Source organism: Dioscorea cayenensis, chromosome 6 (assembly GCF_009730915.1).
Source record: "Dioscorea cayenensis subsp. rotundata cultivar TDr96_F1 chromosome 6, TDr96_F1_v2_PseudoChromosome.rev07_lg8_w22 25.fasta, whole genome shotgun sequence".
NCBI classification, from domain to species: Eukaryota; Viridiplantae; Streptophyta; class Magnoliopsida; order Dioscoreales; family Dioscoreaceae; genus Dioscorea; species Dioscorea cayenensis.
In genome coordinates this window covers 19,790,462-19,814,328 of record NC_052476.1, presented here as the reverse complement: position 1 = coordinate 19,814,328, position 23,867 = coordinate 19,790,462, and the positions used below count along the sequence as shown (strand labels likewise).

At 35.2% G+C, this 23,867-nt stretch overlaps 1 protein-coding gene across 1 annotated transcript; it reads left to right on the top strand.

The window, feature by feature from the left end:
• The first annotated feature begins 12,452 nt into the window (after positions 1-12,452).
• Positions 12,453-23,681, top strand: LOC120263473 (isoleucine--tRNA ligase, cytoplasmic-like). Its single transcript, XM_039271387.1, has 26 exons — positions 12,453-13,105; positions 13,188-13,331; positions 13,598-13,842; positions 14,000-14,162; positions 14,533-14,646; positions 15,616-15,713; positions 16,400-16,478; positions 16,572-16,730; positions 16,891-16,980; positions 18,263-18,396; positions 18,775-18,934; positions 19,156-19,239; positions 19,383-19,595; positions 19,677-19,802; positions 20,156-20,293; positions 20,387-20,490; positions 20,568-20,631; positions 20,870-20,958; positions 21,073-21,214; positions 21,681-21,744; positions 21,828-21,895; positions 22,635-22,757; positions 22,883-22,948; positions 23,050-23,161; positions 23,238-23,329; positions 23,446-23,681. The coding sequence occupies exons 1-26, from the start codon at positions 12,506-12,508 to the stop codon at positions 23,545-23,547; spliced, it is 3,573 nt and encodes a 1,190-aa protein (XP_039127321.1). The 5' UTR covers positions 12,453-12,505; the 3' UTR covers positions 23,548-23,681.
• Positions 23,682-23,867: the final 186 nt, after the last annotated feature.

The window sequence follows — 23,867 nt, the reverse complement described above, 5'->3', positions numbered from 1 at the left end:
TCAATTGGAAATAAAAAAAATTCTTTAATTAATGAAACTTAAATTTTAAATATGTATTATTTTTAAAATATGTTCCTGAATATATATTTTTTTTCATGAAAAATATAAGCAAGTACCATATACTATTATTACAATATTAACTAATAATTTTTTTATTTACAGAGAGTAATAAATTTATCATTAAATTAAAAAAAATCAACAAAATTGAATCGTTTCGGTTCAATTTGGATAGGACCGAACCGAACCGACATGAACCGGACCGATTTGAACCGGGCCAAGGAATAGATAAAACAGCGCTGCTGTGGATACTGTTCTCCTGCCACTCCTTCCATAGCTCTACTGAGGTGGGCCTTGCCGTCCTCTCCGGCGTCCCTTTCGCTTCATTGACGCTCCTTCTTGTCCATCCTTCGCCGTCCTCTCCTCACGACGCACACCCATGCAGATATGGTATGCTTCAGACGAATCCCTCAGCAAATCCGGCCACTGATTACTTGCTAGAATGCTAAGATTTTTGTCCTGGATTTTGAATCAAAGTGTATGGATTTTGGTTGTTAGGTATCACTGGGAACTCCAAGGTTTTGCTTACAGAGATGGACTTCTCTGAACTCGAAGTAAGTTGATGACCCTCCTTGTTTGTATCACCTGTGACATGATGTGTGTTCTGATGTATGATCATTGAAATTTTGCATTTTTTGAATACTTGAATTTGAAGTTTAATTCATTGTATTTGGGTAGACTAAGATGGAGAAGAATCAAACAGTAATTTTTCCAGTAATTTTTGCTGCTAAATTATTAGGAAAACAACCATTTTGTCAAGGTCTCTAATTTATAGAGAACTATTTGTTGTGTATGGCTCAAATACACAAGTAAACTACCAGATGTGGGAATGGAGTGGAGTGGCATGACAACATCTATCATATGTGGGAAACGCCCCGCGGTAGGATACAAGGGTAATTTGTATTTTGTTAGGATTATGATTTGATAATCTTGTAATTTGTATCCGGATAGGATTTGTATCCGGATAGGTTTAAAATATGGATATGTTTAGAATCCAGATAGGGTTAGGATCCAAATAGGTTTGTATTTGGATAAATTTAGGTTTTTACCTATAAATATTTGTAACCCTAGTCTTTTGTCTCAACCGTGAGGAGAGACAAGTGAATAAGAGGATTACGGCTGCTCCACTCCCGAGGACGTAGGCACATTGCCGAACCTCGTAAATCTTGTGTGCTTTTATTGTCTCATTGCTCTCTTGATTTCCCCTGCGGATCCTCTATTTTACCTAACTATTTTCCTAACAAGTGGTATCAGAGAGTTTTTTGCTGGAAGGATGAACTCTATTACAAAATTCGATGTGGAAAGGTTCAATGGAACTGGGAATTTTGGATTATGGCAGTGGAGGGTAAAGGATTTGCTAGTGCAGCAAGGGATGTTGAAAGCATTAGAAGAGACAAAGCCTCAAGGTTTGGAAGACCAAGTTTGGTTGGATTTACAAACAAAAGCGGCGGCACTTATTCGGTTGTGTTTGGCGGATGATGTTATGTATCACGTCATGGATCTCTCGTCTCCGGTGGAGGTCTGGAAGAAATTGGAGGGTCGATATATGTCGAAATCTCTGACAAATAAGTTGTATCTGAAGCAGAAACTGTATGGCCTGAAGATGCAGGAAGGTGCAGATCTGGTACAACATATCAATTTCTTCAATCACACAGTCAGTGATTTGCAGAGAATTGAGGTCGTGATTGAAGATGAAGACAAAGCTATGATTTTGCTGTGCTCTTTACCGCCTTCATATGAGCATCTAGTGACTACACTCACATGGGGGAAAGATACGCTCAAAGTAGATGAGATCACTACGGCGTTGTTAGCCCACAATCAGCGGAAGCAAAATAATGCTGAAGGTTCTCAAACGGAAGTGTTGTATGTGAAAGGCAACCAGGAAACTGGGAGAAGGCAGGGGAAAGATGGTTTCAACAAAAGGAATTCCAGAGTCAGAAGATCTGTTCAATGTTATAAGTGCCAACAGATGGGGCATATTAGGAAAGACTGTCCAAACAGGAAGCAACAGATTGATGAAAGGAACAATAATTCATCACAGTTTGCTAATGTGATCCAGCGCGGTGATTCAGATTGTAGTGATGGAGATCTGCTTTCAGTTTCATCATGTAAAACCTCAGATTCATGGATTTTGGATACAGGATGTTCGTTTCACATGACATGGAACAAGGACTGGTTTGATTCATACAAATCAGGGGATTTTGGTTTTATCTACATGGGCAATGATAAAGCTTGTGCTATTACTGGAAAAGGGCAGATCAAGATTCGGATGCATAATGGTGTTGTTCGGACTTTGTGTGATGTTCGACATGTTCCAGAATTAAAGAAGAATATGATTTCTTTGGGTACTTTGCATAGAAATGGTTTTGGCTTTAAAACCGAAAAGGATTGCATTGTGGTGAGTAAGAATGGTTTGATAGTGATGAAAGGAGAAAGGAGTGCTAGGAATATCTACAAGCTGATGGGAAATACAGTTGTAGGTGGAGTTGTTGTTGCGATTACAAAAATCGGATCAAAGGCGATCACTACAGGGAAGTTCAAGCATTGCTTGGACTTGATCAATGTCTCTAATGCTAAAGAGACATGGCACTCAATCTATTTGGAAGATAAGAAGCTCCCTGGTTTATATCTTCATGGAATATATTCGCCAAGGTGGAGATTGTTGTGTATGGCTCAAATACACAAGTAAACTACCAGATGTGGGAACGGAGTGGAGTGGCGTGACAACATCTGTCATATTGTGGGAGCATCAGTTTGATAGGTTGAGTGCGGGGGAAACGCCCCGCGGTAGGATACAAGGGTAATTTGTATTTTGTTAGGATTATGATTTGATAATCTTGTAATTTGTATCCGGATAGGATTTGTATCCGGATAGGTTTAAAATATGGATATGTTTAGAATCCAGATAGGGTTAGGATCTAAATAGGTTTGTTTTTGGATAAATTTAGGTTTTTACCTATAAATATTTGTAACCCTAGTCTTTTGTCTCAACCGTGAGGAGAGACAAGTGAATAAGAGGATTACGGCTGCTCCACTCCCGAGGACGTAGGCACATTGCCGAACCTCGTAAATCTTGTGTGCTTTTATTGTCTCATTGCTCTCTTGATTTCCCCTGCGGATCCTCTATTTTACCTAACTATTTTCCTAACACTATTATGTGTTATCTTAGAGAAGTTGAGCCATATTTGTGAGAATTTTCCTCTGGGCATTGAAGATTTTGTCTGTTGTATGTTTTCTTTTTAATTTGGAATGCACGTTGAAGTGTTGTTATTGGAAGCAATTGCGACCCTTCTTTTTTATTCATTTTTTGTTCAAGATTTTTTTTTTTTTAAACGCGCTTGGAGATATATAAAAACATAGTATGTTTTTGGCTTCATTTGTTTGTTTGGTGGAAATTATTTGTTAATAGAGATGGGTCCAGTCGCAAGGTTACAGGCCATGGCAGGCTTTGATGCTCTGGAAGTGCCTCTACGGGAATAACATCTTGGCACATTCTGATGATGAATTAGCAGGTTCTTTCTCTTCTTTGAACTCTAGACATCAACTTTATGCTAATTTTTCAAGAGCAGTAATATATTGTTAGACCATAATTATAGAGCTAAAGTCTCTGACTTTGGTATGGCAAGAACCGGTTCGGATAGAATCAATGGACATGTCTTAACCAGAGTTTTGGGAACCACTGGATATCTTGCTCCAGAGTGAGTCATTTCTACATCCAAATACTTCAATTAATAATTTGTTGTCATTATATGAAAGTGTCTGTTTGTTTGTTTGTTTTGTTTGGGTTTTTGTAGGTATTCTTCAACAGGAAAGCTCACCACAAAGTCAGATGTTTATAGTTATGGAGTTGTTCTTCTTGAGCTTCTTACTGGCAGGAAACCTGTTGATCTCAAAAGGCCACCTGAAGAAGACATTCTTGTTTCTTGGGTGAGTATATTAAGAATAGTATCTTCTCTTTTAACCTTTTTATATATTTAAAATTTTTTTTACCGCTTCTGTTAAATTAAACAAGCTTTGCCAAGGCTGACAAACAAAGTAAAACTAAAGGAAATGGTAGATCCAGCTCTACAAGGCCAATACTCTCAGAAAGATCTAATTCAGGTTACTTCAAATTCTATTGATTGATAGATTAATTTATTATGATTTGTATTATTGCTGAATTTTTGTGTTAATATGAAGGAGTGCAATAGGTTGCTGCAATTGCTGCAGTTTGTGTGCAATCAGAAGCTGAATACAGGCCTCAAATGACTGATGTGGTGCAATCTCTCATTCCTTTGGTTAAGAACTAGAGTTGTTCTTTAGTTCCTACCACTCCCTCAAAACTTCAACCATTGCATGTACCTTGTTCATAGTTCATTGGATGATGTTAACTGTTAAGAGAGAACAAAGTACAAAAAGACATGGAAATCAAAGGCTATACCAAAATCGAATCGAACAAGCAGCAGCAGCAACAGCAGTAAAATCTCCTAAATTTCTTCTCCTGAATAATGAGTATTCTTAAGCTAATGTACATTCACTAGAATGATTGTGTTTTTGTAAATTGTTATCAAACTGCCTCCATTCATATCTGCCAGTACTTTTCTTCTTTTATGCACTATTTTTTTGGGTACCATTTTAGTACCTAGTGAGTAGCAAGGGGCTGTTATTTTCTTTGATTTAATTAAACCAATACAACTTGAATTTTTTTTTTAAAAAAATACTGCAAAAAATATATATACATATATATGAGAAAACATTAACTGTGGATGTCCATAGTTGAGCACAGTATTAATTAGGATGTACAGTGAATGTTAATTGGATTTTAGTTTGGGTTCATTAATTGTTGGTTTGTTTATAAAAGATTGATGTAGATGTAGTACAAAAATGGTTGAACGGTTTAGATTTGTTGAGGTACTGTGCTGAAATTGATCGAACAGTTCAGATCAAAACACTGTGCATTCTATTTTTCACTGCATTACTATTTATAAACACAGTAATACTGTTTGTTTATTGTACAGTGCACTTGGATAGAATACATTAACATTTGAGGTATCCCTTAATTCTCTACTAGAAAATTATGTGGTTTCTCAATTGTCGCTCAACAATTCCTTGCTTTTCTCTTCACTTTCTTGGAACTTATTGTTATAACGCATGCCTTTTTCTGAATGCAGGCTGAGGAAGCAGTAGCAAATGGTGATGTTGTATAGCGTAAAAGAGCCAGGTTAAGGGATATGCAAAGATGAAGAAAAATAAAATTTAGTCTATATTAAACACCTAAAATGCTTTCATTGATGCTGACATGGTTTGTTAATCCACTACATTTGATGTCTTTAGAATTTGCTACTTTTGATTTTTCGTATGGTCTAATACTACAAGAAAACTGTTAATTACCAACAAAATTTACCCATGAAACATTATCCTGGGTAATTCGCCAGGAAATAGCTAAGGATTAGAAAGGAATGATTAGCTATAAAGGTTAAAAATATTACTCAGGGATTTCACAGGGAAATACCTAGGGAATTAGCAACGACAAAACTTTCCCAAGCTATTCCATTGCTAAATATCGCGGGAACTTCACGGCTAATATTTAGCACTTAATTACCATCGAAAATTATCCGTTGGTATTTATACCCTAGCTAATCCTTGGGTAAAATTGAACAATTTTAACATTACTCAGAGATTAGCTAGGTAAATTCTTCGTTGTTATTTTTTACTAGCTAATTCCTGGGTAAATTGAACAGCTTTAAAATTACCCAGGGATTAGCTAGGGCAACGTTCATTGCTATTGTTCCTAGCTAATCCCTGGGTATATTGAACATCATTTACATTACCCAGGGATTAGCTAGGTAAATAGTCATTGTTATTTGCCTGTAGCTAGTCCCTGGGTATTTTTATTTGTTAGGATTTTTATTTAGCTAGGGATTAGTTTCCGTAGGTAAAATTGTTGATTTTAAAAATTACCTAGGGATTAGTTAGGGATTATAATCATCATGTTTAGTTCATAGCTAATCCCTAGGTAAATATAAAGTAACTTGATTTTTTTATAAGAGTATTAAATTGCTTTTTTTAGATTTGTTATTGAGTTTAAAAATCTTATTATTAATTGTTTAAACTTCATTATTAAATATATAATTTAATAGTAAGATTTTTATTAAAAAAATTGCATCAAAAGAAAATAAAATAATTAATAATCTCAACGTCTCCTTATACTCTAGCCTCTATGTTTTAATATCCCTAAAAACATTTATAATTATATTCCATTTATTATTATTAACAAATTTCTCATTAACTAAAATTTAATTCAGTTTTAATTTGATTTTTTTGGATTTTTTTAATTAATAAAACAATATTAAAAAAACAAGTTGTAATGCAATAATTATTGGAATATATAACGAATTATAAAAAAAAAAACACTTTTTCTAATGACTAATTTATAATTTAAGTTTTGTGAAGGGTGTATTTGAAAAAAAAACCACAAAACCTCCATACGGCTACAAATCCAAGTCACACCAAAATTCTTTTCATAAAAATATAATCCAATACCCCATAACCAAAGTTGTTTTCGTAATTATACCACAATATAATTATACCACAATGTATGTTCTGTTATATTAACTAGTGGATACTTATTTGTATCGTTTTGAATTTAATGTATGGCTTGTATGGATTCTTTTGTTATAGTATTAATTGCAATGCAAACTTAATAGTATTAATTGCAACGTGAATTTAATGTGTGGTCATTTATGTATGTAATTTATGCTCTTAATGGAGGTGTATATATGAAGATACTAATTTTGTTGTTTGTTATTGTAGTTTGAGATATGCCAAGGAGAAAAACAAATACAAATGCTCATGATGGAAATGTCATGTGTGTTTGGAACTTTAGTATGGATGATGCTTTAATTGATGCATACTTGCATCAACAAACAATGGGCAATAGAGTTGGCGGCACCTTCACAACACATGCATTAGATAACATCGTCTATGAGTTAAAGGGAAAATTTCCAGAGAAGACAATAGATAAGGAGAAGGCTCAAAACCGAATGAAAAACATTAAAAGAGCATTTACTAGATGCTATGATATTTTCAAGAACAGGATGAGTGGATTTGCTTGGAATCCAACAAAGGAAATGTGGGATGCTGAACCGGAAGTATGGCAACACTTAATTGAGGTAATTTTTCCCTTTGTTTAACAAATATAAGTGCAAGTTAATGTTTATATTATTAGATATAATATTTTTACCATTTCTTCATGTGCAGGCCAAACCGGAAGCAACAGAGTGGATGAATAAGAGTATTAGAAACTATGAGAAGTTGGTTCAGCTTTATGGACAAGATAGAGCGACGGGGCATTGCATCTGAAATGAGGCAACGACGACGTCAAAATTCAATGAATTTATCTGGTGGTTCTTGTTCAGGTGCGATTGATGACATTGATTTTATGGTTTCCCAAAACACAGCAAACCTAGAGAATTTGGGGGACAATGAAAACATAGAAATTCATGATGATGAGCTTGGAGATGAAGCATCCCCCGAAGTTCCAAGTTCTTCTAGGTCGAAGAAGGTTAGAAGATCTTATAGTCGTGATGAAGATGGCAAGTTTTCTATGGCTGTGGAAACGATGTCTAATGCATTTGTTCAATCAACGACGGCAATAGTTGAAGTATCAAAGAATGTGTTGAATGTGACCAACAATATTTTGAACACATTTGGTCAAAACACAAATTCAATTAAAGCGTCTGATGTATGGGTCATGCTTGTGAATTTAGTGTTCTCACAACCTTTTCTGAACAAAGCTTACTTATTCCTCATCAATGATCCCAAGATGTTGGAAGGTATAATGGGATGTCCAAATGAACATCGCAAATCTTTATTGTTGACTTCAATGAGTTATGATCGAGAACCACATGAATGAAAAAAAAAAAAAGGTAAACATTTATCGTTGGCGAAAATTTTCCTTTTGCATACTTGTGAATATTAGACATTGTACTAATTATTATCTTCTTATTTGTTATAGGCTTAAACAAGTGCAAAGGAGTAGACAATCTTAAATTTGACAATATTTTTGTTAATGTCTACAAGTGTGTTTTTTGGCTAATGTTGTAATGGCAAAACCAAGGGGTATTTTTATTTAATGTAATGGCGAAACAAATTATTTGCAAATGTTGTAATAGCAAAACCAAGTGGGAGAATTTTCTTATTTTCATCATCTTTGTTGATTTATAATTGTGTTTCTATTTGATTTGTATTAATAATGCTTAGAGTTGTGTGTGATAGTGAATTGTCATATATCACAAATTGCTAGGTTGTCATATATTATTTGCAAATGTTGTAATGGCAAATTATAATGAGAATTGCTAGGTGGTTATGTGTTTCTATTTTGTTCAACACGAGATGGACATACAAATTGCTTTCTTTGTCTGTAGTGCCGAAAGGAAGTATGGCAATGTTGGTTGTGGTGGTTGTGATGTAGCAATTTGTATGTGACTCTAGTTTCTTTTTTCATAATATAAAAAAAGTAATAATAATAAATAAATAATGATAAAAAATAGAGAGTTATATAAATTGGGAAATATTACTTAATCTATTAAATGATATTGTTTAATCTCTTCCTCAGTCTAACTATAATTAAAAAAAATAAATAATAATAATAATAATAATAATAATAATAATAATAATAAAAAATAATGATAAAGAAATGGAGAATTATATTAATTGAGAAATATTACTTAATTTATTAATAATATTGTTTAATTAATTTCATTACTGAAAATGAAATATAATAACATTGTTTTTTTATTAAGCACAAGGGTAATATAGTAATATATTATGTAACCTTACCTCCACAAACCTCCCAACCAAACACAATAAGATTTCAAAACCTTCAATTACCTTACCTTCCATCCAAGCAAAGTATGGTTCAAAACATTCCTCTACCTTCCTTTACTTTACCTTACCTTACTTTATGAAACCCTCCAAAACCCCCATCCAAGCTAGGGCTGATAACGGGGCGGGAAATCCCCGATCCCCGCGGGGACCCAACCCGATGGGGACGGGGATTCCTCGGTTCATTCCCCCCGTGGGGGTGGGGACGGGGGCCAACCCGTCCCCCGCTTTGTTAAAGCAGGCGGGGGCGGGGGCGGGGATTGCTATCCCCGCCCCGCGGGGTCCCGTCCCCGATTAAAAAAATAATATATATATAAATTTTTAATTTAAATTATTTATAATTTTGCCATTTTTATAAATTATCTCATTAAATTTCGTTTTGCTTAAACATTTGGAGTATTTTGTTTTTGTAAATTTTGTTTTGTTGGTTTGTTGAGCTTTATTTTGAATGATTTTTATGTTTATCATGTGTGTTAGTGTGTATTAGTATTAGATTTTTTTTAAATCAAACAAAACTTATAGGTTTATGGGGATCCCCGTGGGGACGGATCCTCGCGGGGATGGGGACGGGGAGATAACATCCCCCCCCGGTCGGGGAGTCGGGATGGGGATTCCCCGTCTCCGACTCTCGGGGGGACGGGGACGGGGAGACCCCTCTCCGTCCCCAGCCCCGTTACCAGCCCTAATCCAAGCAAAGCCTTAATCCTTATCTCTGTCTCCTCTTCACCCTAACCCTAATCCCTGATCTCTGTCTCCTCTTCACCCAAACCCTAGTCTCTTTCGCCGACGTTCTCATCGCCGAGGTTACGCGCGTCGAGGTCATCGAAGAGCACATCATGTTGGCATTGGGGCCGTGGTCTAGCCGGTCCTTGATCCCGATGCCATCACTCCGCACGTCGCCGGCAATGTGAGCCCGACGTCATCACTCCGCAAGCTCTCAAGATTCATTGGTTACCCCGACTCTCGATCCGAGGTCTATCCCCGCCCAGCTGGTAACACACACACTCTCGCTCTACCCCACAACTCTCAACCCTAACTTTCCTCTCTCACCGTTCCAGTTTGACGCTCTTGTTTTGCTCATAGATCCAGCGAAGTTGGCCGTCGTTCACTGTTTCCAAGGCTTCTCGGCTTTGTTCTGCTCTTCACTTAGGTTGTTGTTCAAGCTAAGGTTGATATTGAGTTATTGATCAATAAAAGCATTGGTGTTTAAATTTATGCATACAATGTTGAATTTTGATCAAATGATAAGGTTGATACTTACATTGCAGGTCTGTCCTAATATTATTAATTCATAATGGCAGCAACCACGATGATCTCTTAGCGAAGAAAGAAAGGAATAGATTGTGGGTGTAAGTATTTTTCAGTGATTAGTTTGGGTATGGTTTATGTTGGATGATTTGTTTTAGTTTCAAGCTTGCTTGTGTTCAGATGGTTCTTGATTAAGATGTACATAAGCTTGAACTTATTGGAAAAATAAGTCATTTAGTTTAAGGTAGTTATCCTCTTTGTTTGGTTTCTGGTTTAGCTATCATATTACATATATATATATATATCAATAACAATGTTTCCCTTCAAACTTCAGTTCATGCATCCTTTCATGGTATCTACATAAACATTTGTTGAGAAGCACAAGTATTAGCATACATGGATTCACAAACTGTACTGAAACCTAGTAAAGAATCTTTATCACAGCCTGTATTTTTTGGCCTGTATTTTTTTTTTCTCTGTGCTAAAAATAAAAATTCACCAGTTTTGATAATTTACAGAAAGCATTGTGTCTTTTAAACCCTTTAAACTCTCATAATTGCTTGTTGAAAACCCAGATTCATGCATGCATACATTTGTGTTTTTTCGAAGAAAAAAAAATAATAAGAAAGAAAAAAGAAAAAAACTAAGAATCAGCATCTAGGCTCCATGACTATGATCCAGTGTGATGTATGAAAGGTAATGATCTCATGCATGAGTAATTGTGTGCAGGCACTAATGTATGTATACTTTTGTATTGTATACTTTTTCAAAAGTAATTGCTAGACTAACTTTCTTTTCCCAAATTATTGAAGAAAGAAAATATGTGTTTGGTTATAACAAATCTATTATGGCATTCAACTCATTCTAAATTATAGTTATTATTTTATGACATGTGTTTGGTTATTAAATGTTTTCTCTATATTTTTAAAATATTATTCTCACTTTTATTATGCATATTATTGGTGTTTTTTTATCCTACCTTCCTCTTTGTAATGCTCTTGAAACCTATTTGATTTGAAGGTGTTCTTGGAAAAAGAAAATGGTGTATATACGTGGCTATCTATATAATCATATATAGTTCTTCATTCTTCACTTCAAAGTTAGAGAGTTAAACATCAAAGCATGGGTTTCTTAGCTTTTGCCCTTGATCATATTGCACTTATTGTGATTGGTTTTTTTCCAATGGAATTCCTATTTACATGTCCCAACTTTTGAATAAATATACACTACTCCATGTGTTGCTATAGTTGTTGGACATGTGAATAAAACAAAAATATTTTTAAAGATTTGATGTGATCATGCCAGCTTTACGAGCATCATTAATGGAAGCATGAGCCACAATTGGTAAGTCTTTATGCTAAAATTGTAATTAATTTGTTGCAAAGTAGATGTAGAGTAATCTTAACATTCAGTGATTTTTTTTTACTTTTTATAGACTTATACATATGATCATTCAATCCTTATTATATATACTATCTAATGAATATATGTTGTCTACAAAATTTAATTTTCTAAATAAAATAAATAAAATAAGTAAACCACAAATCTTTATTTTCCCAAAACATTATTTGGTCATATAAATCAGTCACTTTTAATTTTTAATGCCACACCATCCCAATAAAATTTGCACAACCACCATCTATATCTTTTATATTATTTATATACAGTCATACAAAATTTTGATCTCAAATTTAAAATTCTCAATCATTCTACCTTAAATAAAGATATTAATAAATCAATTTATATATATATATATATTTACATTAGACATATATATTAGTTGAATTCTTGTCGCAAAATGATAAAAACCAAAAGAAAAGCTTAATAAGGTAATAGCGGGTGTTTAAGCTAGTAATAATAAAAGTTAGGCGTGTAAATTACAAGCTTCGGCCTTTCCTTTTGCGTCTATACAGACGTTTTAAAAACCCTTTTTTTGTATAATCACTAAAATAGTTCAGCATCTTTTCTCTTTCTTATTTTTGGTCTCTACTATCGAAAATGCTCCCCGACTAGTCCTTTTATTTTTTTGAAAATGTCTTCGACTAGTTAAAAATGCTCCCAACTGGGTCCCTCTACTTTTTAAAACGCTGCACCCTTGGAGGGACTAAGTGGACACATTTCTAAAAATAGAAGCACTGGTTTGGAGCATTTTTAACCAAGTGACACTTTTCAAAAAAATAGAGACTAATCGAGGATTTCGAAAGTAGGGCGACCAAAAAGCAGAGAAAAAGATGCGACCAACTAGAGTATTGTATTTTTTTTTCCTTTTTGTCCCAGTTCCCATCTCTGTCTCCGCCTCCACCTTTCAACCGCGGCGCCGGCGCTCGGATCCACCATGGAAGAGGTATGCGAGGGCAAGGACTTCTCGTTTCCCAACCAAGAGGAGCGCATCTTGCGCTTGTGGTCCGATATCCGGGCTTTTGAGAATCAGCTCAAGCGCACGGAGTCCAAGCCTGAGTATATCTTCTATGATGGCCCTCCCTTCGCCACGGGAAAGCCTCACTATGGCCACATCCTCGCAGGTACCATCAAGGATGTCGTCACTAGATATCAGTCCATGTGTGGCTGGCATGTCACCCGCCGCTTCGGATGGGATTGCCATGGCCTTCCTGTTGAGTTTGAAATTGATACCAAGCTTGCCATCCGATCTCGGGATGATGTCCTTGCAATGGGTATTGCCGCCTATAATGAGGAGTGCCGTGGCATAGTCACTCGCTATGTTGCTGAATGGGAGGAGGTCATCACTCGCACTGGGCGCTGGATTGATTTCAAGAACGATTACAAGACCATGGATCCCCAATTCATGGAGTCCGTGTGGTGGGTTTTTGCCCAGCTTTTCAAGAAAGGGCTTGTTTACCGAGGGTTTAAGGTTATGCCGTATAGCACTGGTTGCAAGACCCCGCTGTCCAACTTCGAGGCGGGTTTGAATTACAAGGTTTGGATTTTTATGCTTGACCATTCGGTTTTCAAATTAGGATTTAGGTTGATTATTATTGGACTTTGTTTGGATTTTGTAGGATGTGCCGGACCCAGCAATTGTGGTTGCTTTTCCTTTGAAGGATGATCCACAGAATGCAGCACTTGTAGCGTGGACAACTACGCCGTGGACGCTCCCAAGCAATCTTGCTCTGTGTGTTAATGCTAATTTTGTCTATGCCAAGGTTTGTTGAGTAGATTTCTATTTATCCGATGAGTCATATATTTATTGTGGACATTTATCTAAAGTTGTAGATTTGCTACAGAGCATGTCTATAATATAGTTTCTTGTTGCTGCTTTTTGTTAGTTTCACTTGATTTGGTTGAAGTTCATGGCTTCCTTGTTCCAACTTGCTTCTCAGCTCTTAAAAGGCTGCATTTTTGTCTTTCTTATTGTTCCTTGGAATGTCTTTTTTGTTCTGATCCATCTGAAATTCTGGAAAACTATCAGGTTAAGGACAAGTCTAGTGGGGTGATTTACATTGTAGCAGAATCTAGGTTGTCCTCCTTGCCCAGCAGGAAAACAAAGCCCTCTGCTAGAAATTCTGCCGCACAAGAAAGTTGTAAGAGCAAGGGAGCAGCCAATGGTAAATTTGAAAATAAGGGGACAGTTGATGATAAAGTCAAGAGTGGCTTGGATACTGAAACATATGAATTATTGGAAAAGATAACAGGGGCTTCCCTGGTTGGCAAGAAGTAAGTGTTTTTGTTTTTCCAGTTGTGTTCCATTCAATGCTATTTCTTTATTTTGTATAGTGACACCATCGTTATTTCCCTTGTCCCTCATCTTGCATTAATTGTGTAACATAATGTGAATAATTTCGATGGCTGAATACTGAATCCAATTTTGCAGATATGTGCCACTATTTGACTATTTTGCAGAGTTCAGTAACGCATTTAGGGTGGCCGCGGACAATTATGTCACGGATGATAGTGGAACTGGCATAGTTCATTGTGCTCCAGCATTTGGTGAGGATGATTACCGAGTTTGTGTTGAAGCAGGTATTGTTCAAAAGGTTAGCAATGGAAAATGCCCATGACATTTGAATTTCTTTTACACGGTAGTAACTTAATTTTGGCTCTTTTGGATTTTGATTATAGACTAAGAACATCATAGTTCTTTATAAATAGAAGTTGGTGCAGTTGTTTGTGTTGCCATATTTCACATATCTCAATAACATAAAAGGATTACTTGATTTTTTTTATGTGGAATACCAACCATGTTCTTTTACTATTTTAGACAATAGTAATTTTCTTCCTCTGTTTCTAGTTTATTATATCAATGCTGCATTGAAGAAAATCAGTTTGGCTTCCATTGTCAAAACTTATGGTTGTGAGTGTATATCTTGCATTTGATTTTCCCCCCTGACATTACTTGTTCCATAGGATGAGGACCTTATTGTAGCAGTTGATGCTGATGGGTGTTTTACTGAGAGAATCTCGGATTTTCATGGTCGCTACGTGAAGGATGCTGACAAGGATATTATAAATGCTGTAAAGGTAAGGAAACTGCTTGTTAACACAGTTGTTATTTAATAGATGTGTTATCAATTTTGCATACAATAAATTACTCGGCTTATTCTCTTATTACATGTGTGCTCGTGCGTGCATGCGTGTGTGACTTGGTCTTTAGTAATGCCAAAATATGTTGAAGTTTTTAAACAACGATCCTCTAGATAATGTTTTACAATTTGCATGTGTTGCGACTTTGTGGTTATGCAACTTCATAAAGTTGATATTTCGTTACTTGTAGTTTTTCTTTCTTTTTTAGCTGTTAGAATTTCTTACTTCATAGACATCTCCACCCTATCATTTCTGTATTTGAACATCCTTGTTTGAGGTAAAAATTCAATGCCAATCCAATGTTGCATACCTTGAAAGTTTACATCAATATGGGGAGGAGCTTGCCACTGTCAAAGTATTTTGTGGACCATAGATGGATCTATGGCATGAATATTTATCAAAATATGTCTGAGCATGCTTTTTGTTAGATGCATATTGTGAGCTTGGTTTGTATTAAATAATGGGATAGAGGACATGATGAAATCTTCTATCCTGGCCTTTCGAAATTCAAATGATAATTCCTCCTTTTCCACCAGAAAACAAAATTCAGCTATAATTATTGTCCACCATGGTGCCTATCTTGCAAAAAACAGCATGCAGACATTTTTCTCACACTGCCATTGTGCCTGTTTAGATTGTCATTATCTTTGGGTTTCATCTATGAAAGTATAACCACTGTTATGCCTGAACTTAGCATTTGATCAAAATTAAGGAGCTATATTTTTCTCAGTATACTTTGGTTCAGAATTTGTTCATGTCGTTAAACAATTCTAATGCACATAGAAATGCAAGGTCTTTTTTGCTAATTGTAGCTTCATAATGTAACAGATGTTGTATGTGTGGTTTATGTTCTTTGTGGGTTCTCAGCATGATTAATACTGATAGAGGCAGCCTGAAAATTTTCAGGCAAAGGGAAGACTTGTGAGCACTGGAAGCATGGTGCACTCCTATCCTTTTTGCTGGAGATCGGACACTCCTCTTCTCTATAGGGCTGTTCCTAGCTGGTAAGAGGAGGTTGCTTGAGTTCAATATGCTCTTTATTATGTCTATCTGATGTCCTCACTTTGGTGATGAGGCTCATTAGCCAATGATTGGACAAGTTGAATTTTATCAAGTCATGCTTTGATCAAGTGAAGACAATTCATTCAATTACTCAGGAAATTCTAAGGTTCTCTACCAGGGGAACATTAATGACTTCTCATGATCACTATTTGATGAAATAATTTAAGAAAATATTATACCTTTTTTCCATAAAGTGGGCCACTGGACCCATACCAATGACCTGGGTTGCTCCTTTTTTAACTCGCAGTACCCCTTTTCTCACGTTATTTTTAATAATAATAATAATAATAATAATAATAATAATAATAATAATAATAATAATAATTATTATTATTATTATTATTATAAATTTTTATATAGAGACAATTATGAGTTTTCTCAATTGTATAAAAATCAAAGTGTCAACCAAATCCTTTTAAGTGAAGTTAGTGTCCCAAAGAACTCAGGATATCTTGGCAGAGGCCATGCATGCTCTTTGGGACAATTTCCTTTATTTTCTCATAATTGAACTTTTGTGCTTTTCCATTTCAGAGTTCTGTTGTCTATACATTTTATCTTATTTATGTATGAGCTAATATTTTGCTTATCTACAGCTGCCTGCCTTCTAACTTTTGTGTGATTTTTCTAGGTTTGTGTCTGTTGAGAAGATTAAAGATCAATTGCTAGAGAGCAATAAACAAACATACTGGGTGCCTGACTATGTTAAGGTCTGAATTTTCTGTCTCTCTCTTCTATGGAAGTTCATTTACAACATTTTCTCTGAATTTGGTCTTCCCTTTCTCGCAACTACTTGTTTGCAGGAAAAACGTTTTCATAATTGGCTTGAGAATGCTAGAGATTGGGCTGTTAGCCGAAGTAGATTTTGGGGGACTCCTCTGCCAGTATGGGTTAGTGAGGATGGTGAGGAAAAAGTCGTTATTGATTCAATTGATGAACTTGAAAGACGTTCGGGCATTAAGGTCTGTTCTAAATTTTTATGTATTATGTTATATCTGGTTGTTTGCTGTTTGTGGTATCATGACTGAATAATAGCTTCTTGCTTTCCAATTTTTCTATTTTCTGCATCAAATATTATGTTAAATTTTTGCTTTTATGTTTTGTTTTGTACTTATTGTATAGGCTACTGATCTACATCGCCATTTCATTGATCATATCACCATTCCTTCTAGCCGTGGTCCTGAACATGGTGTTCTACGCCGTGTTGATGATGTGAGTAATTTTTAACCTCATTTTATTGAATAACTTGAACTAGTAGTTTTTTAATTCTTCTTCACAGTGGAGTGCTTTTGGGAGTTTGAGTATGTAAGTCACGCATCATTGTCATCATACATTAACATATGCTACTCTTTAGTTTGGAGCAGAACTTAAAGAAACTTAAACTCTACCCCATATTGTGAAAATGTAGTTTAAACTAGTTGTAAATTCCGAGGCTACCATAATCATTAAACTTTAACTTCCAGATTGGTATTTTAGTTAATTGCGTATTTCTTGGTTATTGTGATAATTATCTCAATTCAAGGTTTGAATATACAGTTGCGTAGCTGTTGATGTATTATTTGTATCCTTGATATTGGTGTGGCTAGTTTGTTGCATTTATGACACCCTTTCATCCAAATGCTTTTGCCCCCTAACTTATGCTTATGAGAAATGCAGTCCTTGCACGAAATTTGTGTTAGTTTTTCCTTGCCTTCTCAATTAATGGAGTAGAACCTCTTCCGTTTTCTTGTTAGAAGCTTGATTTTATGTTTAAGTGCATATTAAGAAAATATATATGCTCTTAACTTGTTTTGGGGGAGCGCCCAATTGATTATCCAATCTAGAGTTGCAAGTTGAATAGAACTATTGGGCTCATTTGGATTCACTTCTTAAAAAAGGTTCCTGGCTTAATTTTGGAAGCATTTTTTTTTTTTTTTGGAGAAGTGCTTACATAGGAGTTATATATTTGGATGACTAATTGATAAGTGTTTCTATGAGTAAGTCATACCCTCTGGTCTTCTTATGTGTGTTTGGGTGTGTGCATGTGGAGGTGCTTCTAAACTATGAAATTACCATTTAGGACATATGCAATCAAATTTTCCTTTTATGCAAATCCAATATAAATTAGTGCTTAAGAAATATATTAACACCTTGACACCCTAGAAGAGGATTGCTGGCTGAGTGGGGAAGATGAAGAAAACCTTAGATTGGGGAAAAGTTGTGGTTTTATGTTTGTGTACAGGGATAAAAGGTTGTAGTGTGTTTTCAAGTATATTTGGTCAAAATAAATTAAAGTTGAGAAGTTTCTCATGGCAGGCTAAGTGGAGAAGATGAGAAAAAGCTTAGTTTGAGAAAAAAAGGTTGTCATTGTAAAAAAAAAAAAAAGTTTTGGTTTTGTTTTTATATTTAGGGACAAAAGGGCAATAGTGTAATTTTGTCAATGGTTATTTGATGAAAATAATTTAGCCTAGGTGCTTTTTCACACATGCATAATAACTTTCTTTTTGCTCTGCAGGTGTTTGACTGCTGGTTTGAGAGTGGGTCTATGCCATATGCTTATATTCATTATCCATTTGAGAATGTTGAACTCTTTGAAAAGAATTTCCCTGGTCATTTTGTGGCTGAAGGCCTTGACCAAACTCGTGGGTGGTTGGTTTCTTCACCAAATCCTTTTATTAACATTTGTGGAAAACAGATTCTGTTTATGTTTTTTGGTGCATCTTGATACCCTTTCTTTTTCATTGTCAGTCCAACTACATGATAGTTTTTCCCACTGAAATTAATATTGTGTGGTCTTCGGATGTAATCAACATTTTCTGTGTGTATGCTGTGCTATATTCCCTCGGTTTTGTTGTTTTGATTCATATTCATTTTATCTCAATATAATATCATGATTTTTCAACTATGATTTTGGGATTTGTTTCCTGGGTGACTTCTTGTGGAAATAGCAAACTTTACTAAATACCAATAAAGTGTCTAATAGGCCTTGTCTCTTGATAGTGAAGCCTTGGATTTGCATTTTGGCAGGTTTTATACTCTCATGGTACTTTCTACTGCTTTATTTGGAAAACCAGCATTTAGAAATCTCATCTGCAATGGCCTTGTTCTGGCGGAGGATGGAAAGAAGATGAGCAAGAGGTTGAAGAACTACCCTTCACCCATGGATGTAATTGGTGATTATGGAGCTGTAAGTAGTCTATCTATGAGTTTTTATAAACTATGTCTATTGTTTTATATTGCACATTTATATGACATTTAGAAGTTTACATGTGATTTGTCATCTTAGATGTTCTCTTCTCTCCACATTTAGACTTGTACATGTGTGTACCTATATACATAAATATACATTTGTAGTTATATTATAAATTAAAGTTCACTTTTTGTTCTTGTTCTACTTGAATTTTGCAGGACGCATTACGACTATACCTTATCAATTCACCTGTTGTCCGTGCTGAGCCATTGAGGTTTAAGAAGGATGGCGTGTACAGTGTTGTGAGTAACATCATTTTAAGCACTTTTTTTCCTTGCTTTAGCTTGTTTCCATCTGCATTCTTTTATGCTCATATTTTTCCTGTTTCAGATCACATCTGTCTCATTTTTTTATTTCTTTTATTTTCTATGATTCATTCATGTAGGTCAAAGATGTCTTCCTTCCATGGTATAATGCTTACAGGTTCCTTGTTCAAAATGCTAAGAGGCTGGAGGTTGATGGTTTTGCACCATTTGTGCCCATTGATCTTGCAACTCTCCAGACATCTTCAAATGTGCTTGACCAGTGGATCAATTCTGCTACTGAAAGTCTTGTTCAATTTGTTCGACAAGAAATGGATGCTTACCGTTTGTATACGGTTGTTTGTTCACCCATATTATAGTAGTGATATAACCTAAGTCCTGTGCTGTGCTAACTATGATTCTTTTCATTTATACAGGTTGTGCCATATCTTCTGAAATTTATTGACAATCTGACAAATATATATGTAAGATTTAATCGGAAGAGGCTGAAGGGCCGTACTGGAGAAGATGACTGCAGAATCTCATTGTCAACACTATACCATGTAAGGAATTCGTATTATTTCCAATGCGTAGTAATTCCTTAAGTTCTTGGCATTTTTTCATATCAATTTATTGTGTTATTATTCAGTCAATTTGAAGCTTCTGTTCCTCTTGGAGACTGTAATTTTTAAATGTTTATCACAATTGAAGAATTTTTGTTTTGGTTTTTCATGAGGAACATCAATGCAAATTTTAGTTAGTGGGGTTCAGCTCATGAGTTATGCATTTTAGGTTAAACTATCTTTTGGCCTATCATCACTTTATATCAATATTGTTATTTTATGTTGATTTGCTTTTGGTTAAGCAATTTTTTAATCTTATAGTGTATCTCTCGATATCTTATTCTGCATTGCAGGTGCTTTTAACTACTTGTAAGGCAATGGCTCCATTTACGCCTTTCTTCACTGAGGGTCTGTATCAAAACTTGCACAAAGTTTTGGATGGTGCTGAAGAAAGTATTCATTACTGTTCTTTTCCTTCATCGAAAGGAAAGGTTGCATCTTCTTCCCAAAATCTTTTGAGTGATATGTTCATGTGTTGGAAGAAATCTGCTTGTTTTACTTCATTGTTTGTCTGATGTTTTCAGAGGGAGGAGCGCATTGAACAAAGCGTGACAAGGATGATGACGGTCATTGATCTTGCTCGTGCCATCAGAGAGCGTCATAACAAACCTCTCAAAGCACCATTAAAGTATATTCAGCTACTTCTCCGGCTTTGTGGTTTATTTATCCAATTTTTGACAAAATTTTCCTTTTATTTAACCACAGGGAGATGGTTGTTGTGCATCCTGATGCAGATTTTCTTGAGGATATCACAGGCAAATTACGAGAGGTATGTTAAGATTTAAGAATCCATCCTAAGCCTCATTTAGCTTCATAAAAAATGGTGCATGATCTTGTTTGCCATAAGTTCATATCACCTTTTACTGATGATTGATAGTTATACTTTATTGGCTATCTAAATTTTTGCTCCATTCTTATTCTATCATCCTCTTCTTTTTGTGTTGGTGATTTGTATTTTGAATTTTTTTTATTCTGTTTAAATAATTTCTTCAATTTTTGGAATAAAGTATGTGATGGAGGAACTGAATGTCAAAGCTATCATTCCATGCAACGATCCTTTGAAATACGCTTCTTTACGTGCTGAGCCTGATTTCAGGTATATTTCCTGAACTTTCTTCCGCTTATTCAATGTTCCAACATAAATACATAATAATTCACTTAATATAGTTGTTCGACACTGTTTGATCTAATCCATAGTTTTCTTTTGCAGTGTATTAGGTAAGAGACTGGGAAAATCTATGGGAATTGTTGCCAAGGAGATCAAAGCAATGTCACTGCCTGACATCCTAGCATTTGAGAAATCTGGTGAAGTAACAATTTCTGGGCACTGTTTGAAGCTGAATGATATCAAGGTTACATCTATATGTCAAAATTTTCAATATATATGTCTTATTGCCATTTTTATATGACATATGTGCAATTCACAGCTTTTATTCTTTATCACATCACGTGCAAAAATATTTCAGCCAGATTTATATGCAATAAAAATGTAAAGTGCTTAATTTTGGAACTGAAGTTTCACAAGTAATTAGAATAGATGAGCCATAAGTATAAAATAATTGAATATGTGTGTCATTTCATAAATAACAATGATCTTGGTATGAGTGGCTGCACTGAGTTACAATAATCTGAACTTTTATATTTCTTCCTAGAATGAGGTCTTGGGAATAAATGGTGCTTTGCAATTATTAGCTATATTATCTGTAGATAATAGTTGGATTGTGGAAACTGTTATCACTCGAGTAGATCTGCACTGTCTGATGTAGAATAAACCTTTGGCATGATAAGATTTGGCTGAATGATGTTTTTTGTGTTTAGGTTGTGAGACAGTTCAAGTGTCCAGACAATGTAACTGATAAGGAAATTGATGCCGCTGGTGATGGTGTGCTCTTATTCTCATGTTTCAGCCAAACTGTAAACCATAAGATGATTTTGGTGATCAATTGACATCCTCTTTTTGTTTAGGTGATGTTCTGGTGGTATTGGACCTGCGGGCAGATGAATCATTGTTTGAGGCAGGACTTGCTCGTGAGGTAGCTATGAGTGTCTTTATTGCGCATTTTACTTGTACTATAATGAGTTTGATCTCTGGACAACATTTTCTTTATTATTTGTTTGCTACATAAAAATTGATATAGGTGGCAACTCTACCATGAGACATTGACCAATACTTCTTTGGTTGTTTTGCCCTGCCAAATTTTTTTTTATAATCTCCTTTAATGAAGACCATTTTTCATTGTAGTGGTTGCCTCCAGCAGCATCCTTTAGAATTATTTTAGGCTCTTCAAGCTTTATTTAAAAAAAAAAGTCCTTTCTTTGCCAAAGGGTTCAACTTGGATCTTTTGAGAAAAAGCAAACACTCTTAGGAAGCCATCTTGACAAGTGCTTCAAAAAGTAGTGGTGAAAAAAAAAATCAACCCTTTCACAGAAATATTTGTGTAATGATACATCATTTTGAACTGGCATACATGGGTTACAGATATTTATGTAAGGTGCTTATTGCATAACATCTCAAATGCTTTCATGTCTACTTGTTTTCTGTTCGTGCTTATGTTCCGCTAGTGCATACTTTTCAGTAGCCATTGTGGGCCATTGGGTATCTTGTTGATCAAATATTCTTACTGTGTATTTATAATGCAATTAATTAAATTTGTCTTTGGTCTGACATCCTTCTATTGTATGCCTATATATTGTTTGGCCCCCCCTCGGCTATGCTGGCTTGAAAAACCAATTTCTGATGGTTGACTTGATTTTTAAAATTCTATTGTGTAGGTTGTTAATAGAATTCAGAAATTGCGCAAGAAAGCTGGCCTAGAACCAACTGATATTGTGGAAGTTTACTATGAACCGCTTGATGATGGAAAGCAGATTTTGGAGAATATTGTTAGTTCACAAGTATGTTCTTTATGGATATATGCTAATTGCTTGTTATTTTTGTTTCAGTGGCCCTGTTTATATATAAGCTTCCTAATAACAAACACTACCTCATGGCTGCTTCTTTGCGTCAAATTGCTTGGCAGGAACAATACATCCGAGAATCCCTGGGTTCTCCCTTGCTACATCATACTCTGTGTCCTCCCCAAGCTGTCAGTTTTTTGTCTCATTTTCTATACTCAATATTTTCTGAATTGAATATGGTGAGGTGAGGTGAGGTCTCAACTTATGCCTTCTCTTCTACTGCTCACAGGTGGTATTCTATAAGGAGGAATATAGAGGTGTATCTGGTGTTTCATTCATCATCAGCTTAGCAAGGCCTGCACTTATCTTCAAATCAGAAGCTATTCTGAGATTATTTTCAGGTTGTGCTTATATTTTTAAATTAATCTTAATGTGTTCCCTTCCCTATGATGGATTCTCATTGTTTGGTTGTCTCAGGAAACAAAATGTATGCTGAAGCCTTGCAAACAAATCTGTTATCCAGAGACTTGTCAAATTTGAAGTCGGAGTTTCAAGCTGGGAAAGGCAAGGTTTGTGATTCCTCTCTGGTGGTCATATTATGATTTACATGCTACTTCCATCTAAAGAAAGTTTGAGATTTGAAATCTTGATTTGATGTCATATTTTGCAACTTTGGCTCTTGCAGATAAAGGTTGGATGCCTCGAGCATCTGCCCGAGGTTGAATTTGAGTTGGGTAAACATCTTTTCACAAGTGTCGGGGATTACTACTTGAGCAGAACAGAATAGATTCATCATGCATGCATCCGGCAATTTTTTTCATCGCTCCTAATCTTATTGACCAGACCACAACCCATATTGTTCATATTTCTTCTCTAAAGGCAAAAGCTTTATTTATTATTATTATTTAAAAAAAAAAAAAACTGGTTCTTTGCAAACTCTTAGAGGAGAACTTATATTACTTTGATCGGTAAGAGTGATTTATCTGCGAGTGTGGCAGATTATAGGCCTTTTATTTTGTGCAATTTTTGGTATATGATTATTTTTAAAATTCTCGTTAATTATTTCAAACTGTTCTTCATAATGTTATTGGGCCTAAATAGAATTGT